Source organism: Gobius niger, assembly GCF_951799975.1.
Source record: "Gobius niger genome assembly, chromosome: 16".
In the NCBI taxonomy this organism is placed as follows: domain Eukaryota; kingdom Metazoa; phylum Chordata; class Actinopteri; order Gobiiformes; family Gobiidae; genus Gobius; species Gobius niger.
In genome coordinates, this window is record NC_136867.1 from 29,787,500 (window position 1) to 29,792,211 (window position 4,712).

At 50.8% G+C, this 4,712-nt stretch overlaps 1 protein-coding gene across 1 annotated transcript; it reads right to left on the bottom strand.

The window, feature by feature from the left end:
* Positions 1–2,081: 2,081 nt before the first annotated feature.
* foxg1a (forkhead box G1a) lies at positions 2,082–4,296 on the bottom strand. Its single transcript, XM_079573809.1, has one exon. The coding sequence runs from the start codon at positions 4,286–4,288 to the stop codon at positions 3,071–3,073; it is 1,218 nt and encodes a 405-aa protein (XP_079429935.1). The 5' UTR covers positions 4,289–4,296; the 3' UTR covers positions 2,082–3,070.
* Positions 4,297–4,712: the final 416 nt, after the last annotated feature.

Here is a 4,712-nt window from a genome sequence, read left to right on the forward strand (position 1 = left end):
ATCCGCACAATTGCGAAACGTCCCGTTCATAATTCGTGCGTAATATTTGACGCTGATGGAAATCCGCCGCTGGTTTTTCTGACGGAAATGATCGCGCGACACTAAACGGTGCTCGGTGAAGCGCGTGAAGCTCAAATAACCGCGGGGCAAAAAAAGAGAAGGAATCCATTCATTACGATCTAAAGAGGAAGGGGGGAGGGAAAGAGGGAAAGGGGAAAGGCTGGGAGAGGGGAGCAGGTAGGTCTCCCCCCCCCCCAGCCACATCCACCTGCTCCGGCGAAAAAAAAAGATCTGGGAATGTCGTTTCAGCGCGAGGTTTGGAAAAGACAAATAATAATAATAATAATAATAATAATAATAATAATAATAATAATAATAACTCGTGCGTAATGGCGTCTCAAAGGATCTGGAATAAAAAATGCCTCCGGTTTGTTTAAACCTCTTGAACCGAGCGCATTTCCTCCAGTCCGGCTTTACCCGAATCTAAAAGCTTCTTGAAAAAAAGTGTCAAAATAGCGACGAAAACGAGGAAATCGCAACTAAAAAGTGACACAAAAATCATGAAAATGCGACGAAAACCGAACGAAAAAAAGCGACGAAAAAACAACAAAAAACACTAATGAAAAAAAAAACGTGTGCGGCAAAAAAGTCAGGATCTTTTCTGTAGGTCTTAGCTTTCAAATGAGGCATCACACTCGAGAAGCTTTTAGATTTGGGTAAAGCCGAACTGGAGAAAAAGAAGCGCTCGGTTAAGGCTTAAGGGTAAGAGGTTAAAACAGACATTTGTGGAAACAGTGTTTAAATCAAAAGCGTTTTTATCGATGGAGAACTCACTCTTGTTGTCGTTGTTGTTGTTGTTGTCGTTGTTGTTGTTGTTGTTGTTGTTTGCATCACCGTGACAGTGTTGCTCCCGAAAGATGCGAAACGTGTTTAAGAACTGGGATTTTAGAAACGTGTGAGGAAAAAGTTGGGAGTCGGTGTTGGACATTTACGCGCTTCCACTTTTTGGAAACAGCCTAAAAAAAGAAACAAAAGGAATAAATATAAATCCGGTGCGCGGCCTTTAGGTTCAAATCGACCTCAACAACAAAACAATAACCCACGTAATAAAGTGATTAAGGCGTAAAAGTGGATTCAAAGTGAAAATAACGCAAAACTAATCATTCGTGTTTGGTAGAATTATCGTCCACGTCGCGAAGTATAAACAGGCAAAAAAAAAAAAAAAAAAAGCGAAAGAAAACTCTGCGTAAAAAGCCGTCGGTGTGTAATTAAGAGACGTGTCATTGTTTACGGCCGCCATGATGTTTGTGGCTCCGTTTACGAACCGCGTCATTTGTTTGAACAGCGGGAGACACAACAAACCTGCTCCAAACGCGCATCACGTTACGGCAACTGTGAGCGTTATTACAAGGCCCGCGCTACCCGTTATTACCGCTTCCTCCGTTATCAATATCATTGCGAGGGTTTGTGGAGAAACTGGATTTTTTTTTTAGGAGGAGGAGGAGGAGGAGGGAGGGGAGGAAGAAGCGGCCTCAGTCGAAGTTTACCACTAAAACATAAGCTTTTATTATGAAGAAAAAAAAAGCGCCATCACTTAGTCACTGTTTGGAAACAAAGGGCGATGCGTAAAATCACAACGTGCCCAAATATTGTTGCGCAAAGGCAAACAAGTTTCCAAACGCAACAAATCTGAGCGAGACATTTTTTTAACAATATATAAATCACCTGGAACAAAACGCAGGATATTTTTTTTTTTTTTTTTTTTCCACGATTTGTAATTTTGGTAAATGGTTCCAAACGGTTTAGAAACATTGCGTGCGTAAAGTTTCCAAATGCGACAAATCTGAGCGAGACATTTTAAAATATATGAATCAGCTGGAGGAAAACGCGCGGTATTTTTTGGTGATTTGTAATTTCTGTAAATGGCTACGCACGGTTTAGGAACATTTGCAAATGTTAAAAAAATATTTTATGGGAATAAAACGTCGTGCGTAAAAATATGCGGATTAAGGAGACAATGCGTAAAAGTATATTCCACGTTGTAAAGTCAGATTTAACCCGTGTGTTTTTAAATAATACATTTGTAAAGCCACGTGTTGGATATTTCTGAGCGTGTAAAAGTGTGATTTGAAAATAATTCTAGATTTAGCTTCAAACGAGTCGGTGGCAGCTTTTGGAGCGAGGCCAGGTTTAAATCTGGGAACACAAAGACGCTGCGTAAAATAAAAATCATTGTAATGTTTCTTTTCGTGATTTGAGCGACGATTTTTTTTTTTTCCCCAAAGATGATTTTGTGTGTGTGTGAGAGTGTGTGTGTGTGTGAAGAGAGAATGAAACACTGTGACATTTGGAAAAAGCCGCAGTCGCTAAACGTGACACGGAGCGGCTGCGTAAAAATTATAATTAGCGTCAAACCCGTGAACGCAACAGACGAGCCCATTATTTCTCCGTCATTTCGGCGGAATTTTAAAACCGGTGCGTAAAAGCGTTTCGGAGCCGAGCGCAGAGTCAGTCATTAGGAAATAAAACTGTTATAATCAATAGAAGTTTGTGCTGAAAAGGGAAAAGCCGCGCGTAAAATCACAATTTCGGTAAATTCAGACTAAAAAAAATGGAATAGTGTCGAAGTAAATCATCTGTGCTGGAATGTTTGTGCTTTAATAATATTATATCATCAATATTTAATGCAGCCTGTGAGAAAATGTCGGCCAGTATTTGTGTTTTTTAGACTCAAAGCTCGTGCGTAAACCCATAATTAGTTCCGTGGTGTTGGTTTTGTGGGGTTTCAGGGGATTACAGGGGCCTGTTTTGGACACAGAGTCGGTGCGTAAAATCCGCTGTTTACATGAACGCGCTGCGGAAAAATGTGGCTTCAGTTATTTCCGACAGGAGCGTCAGGGAGCGGAAGGCGGCGCGTTTTCAAGTATCATAAAGAGCTCGGTTAAAACACGGACGAGAGCCGCCGGTTTGGGAGCAGTTTGGGGGCAGGCGGAGCAGTGACAGTGTCGGTGTGACGGGGAGGGGAGCGCGCTGTCCTTCGGCCCCGGGGCAGAGCGGCACAGGGGCGGCGTTAGTGGATGAGAGGGTTCGGTGCCGAGCCTTGGTTCTGGTGTGAGGTGAAATAGTCACTGAGCCCCGTGGACAGCCCCCCCGCGGACAGCCCCCCCGCGGACAGTCCCGTGGAGAAGGAGAGCGGCCCTGTGAGGCCCCCGGGCCGTAGAGAGTCACACAGCGTCGGGGCGGAAACCGGCGGCGCTGAATGGGCCTGCGGGGAACCGGCCGCGGTCACACGGCTCAGGGACACGGGCCCGGAGCTCGTGGACGGGTGCGGCACGTGCGGGAAGAAGTAGCTGGTCTGCCCCGCGAGGAGGCACGGGTTCAGGGGGTACGACGAGGAGCACGAGGCCGCCAGCGCCGCCGCCGTGAGGTGGTGCGTGGCGTACGGCAGCTCCGGGCACGACGTGGGGAACGGCGAGGATCCGGGCGCGAGCATCCCTCCGTAGGACACGGCGTGGTGCGCGTGGTAGCCGGAAGAGGAGCTGTTGTAGCCGAACGCGTGCCCCGCCGCCGTGGCGCGGAGGAACGGAGACACGGGCCAGTACAGCGAGCCCGCGCGCTCCATGAACGTCAGCCCGGACGTGAGCCGCGCGCCCCGCTTGAAGGCCAGTTTGGCGCGGGACGTGGTGCTGCGGCGGCGGAGCTTCCCGGTGGTGCCGCCGATGAACACGTCGTCGCTGCTCGGGTCCAACATCCAGTAGTTTCCTTTTCCGGGGTCGTCGTAGTGGCGCGGGACCTTCACGAAGCACTTGTTGAGGCTCAGGTTGTGGCGGATGGAGTTCTGCCAGCCCTGCTTGTTCTCCCGGTAGTACGGGAAGTTCTTCATGATGAACTCGTAGATGCCGTTGAGCGTGAGCCGCTTCTCGGGGCTCTGGCGGATCGCCATCATGATGAGCGCGTTGTAGCTGAACGGAGGCTTCTCGTACTTCCCTTTCTTCTCCTCCTCCTTCTTCTCGTCCTTCTCCTCCTTCTCCTCCTTGTCCTCGGCCTTGTCCCGGGCCTCGGCCTTCAGCGGGGACTCTCCCGGGGCCGCGGCGGGCTGCGGCGCGGCTGCGCTCGGACTCTGCTCGCGCTGGTCCCGGTGCTCTCTGTGGTCCCGGTGGTCTCTGTGGTCCAGGCGCGGGTCCGGGCGCGCCTCCCGGTCGCTGCGGCACGCCTCCGGGAGCAGCGAGGTGATGGAGAACGAGGAGCCGGTCTTGTGCAGCATGTTGTTGGTCGTGAGTTCCCGCATCACGGGGCGCGTGGACGGAGTGAAGTCCGGCTCCGGTTCATCTCGGCTTTGGGGCCGCGCTCCCGGGCCGCGCGCGCTCCCGACACGCGCGCACACGCGCAGAGGCCGGGGCCGGGAGCGCGCAGCCAACCACGGCGCGAGGCAGGGCCACGTGGGAGGGGCGCCGCAGCCAATCGCGGCCCGCTCTCGTGCACGCGCGGCAGTGGTTTGTTGCGGCAGGTTCAGCCAGACACGCGCGAGCAGAAGGCGCGTGGTAAACATTTAAAAACATTATGTTCCGACGCACGCGGACACAGAGAGGCTGATCAGATATGAGCGTGCGCGCGCGCGAGTGTCCAAACAAACAGGTGTCAGACTCGAGTCAATCCATCTCTGATTCCGATCGATCTTTCTGTCAGATCAATGCGCGCGTTTAAGCGCGTGT

Bases quoted from the DNA above. Each gene is read 5' to 3' on its own strand.
- foxg1a (XM_079573809.1), bottom strand. From the start codon at position 4,288: ATGCGGGAACTCACGACCAACAACATGCTGCACAAGACCGGCTCCTCG.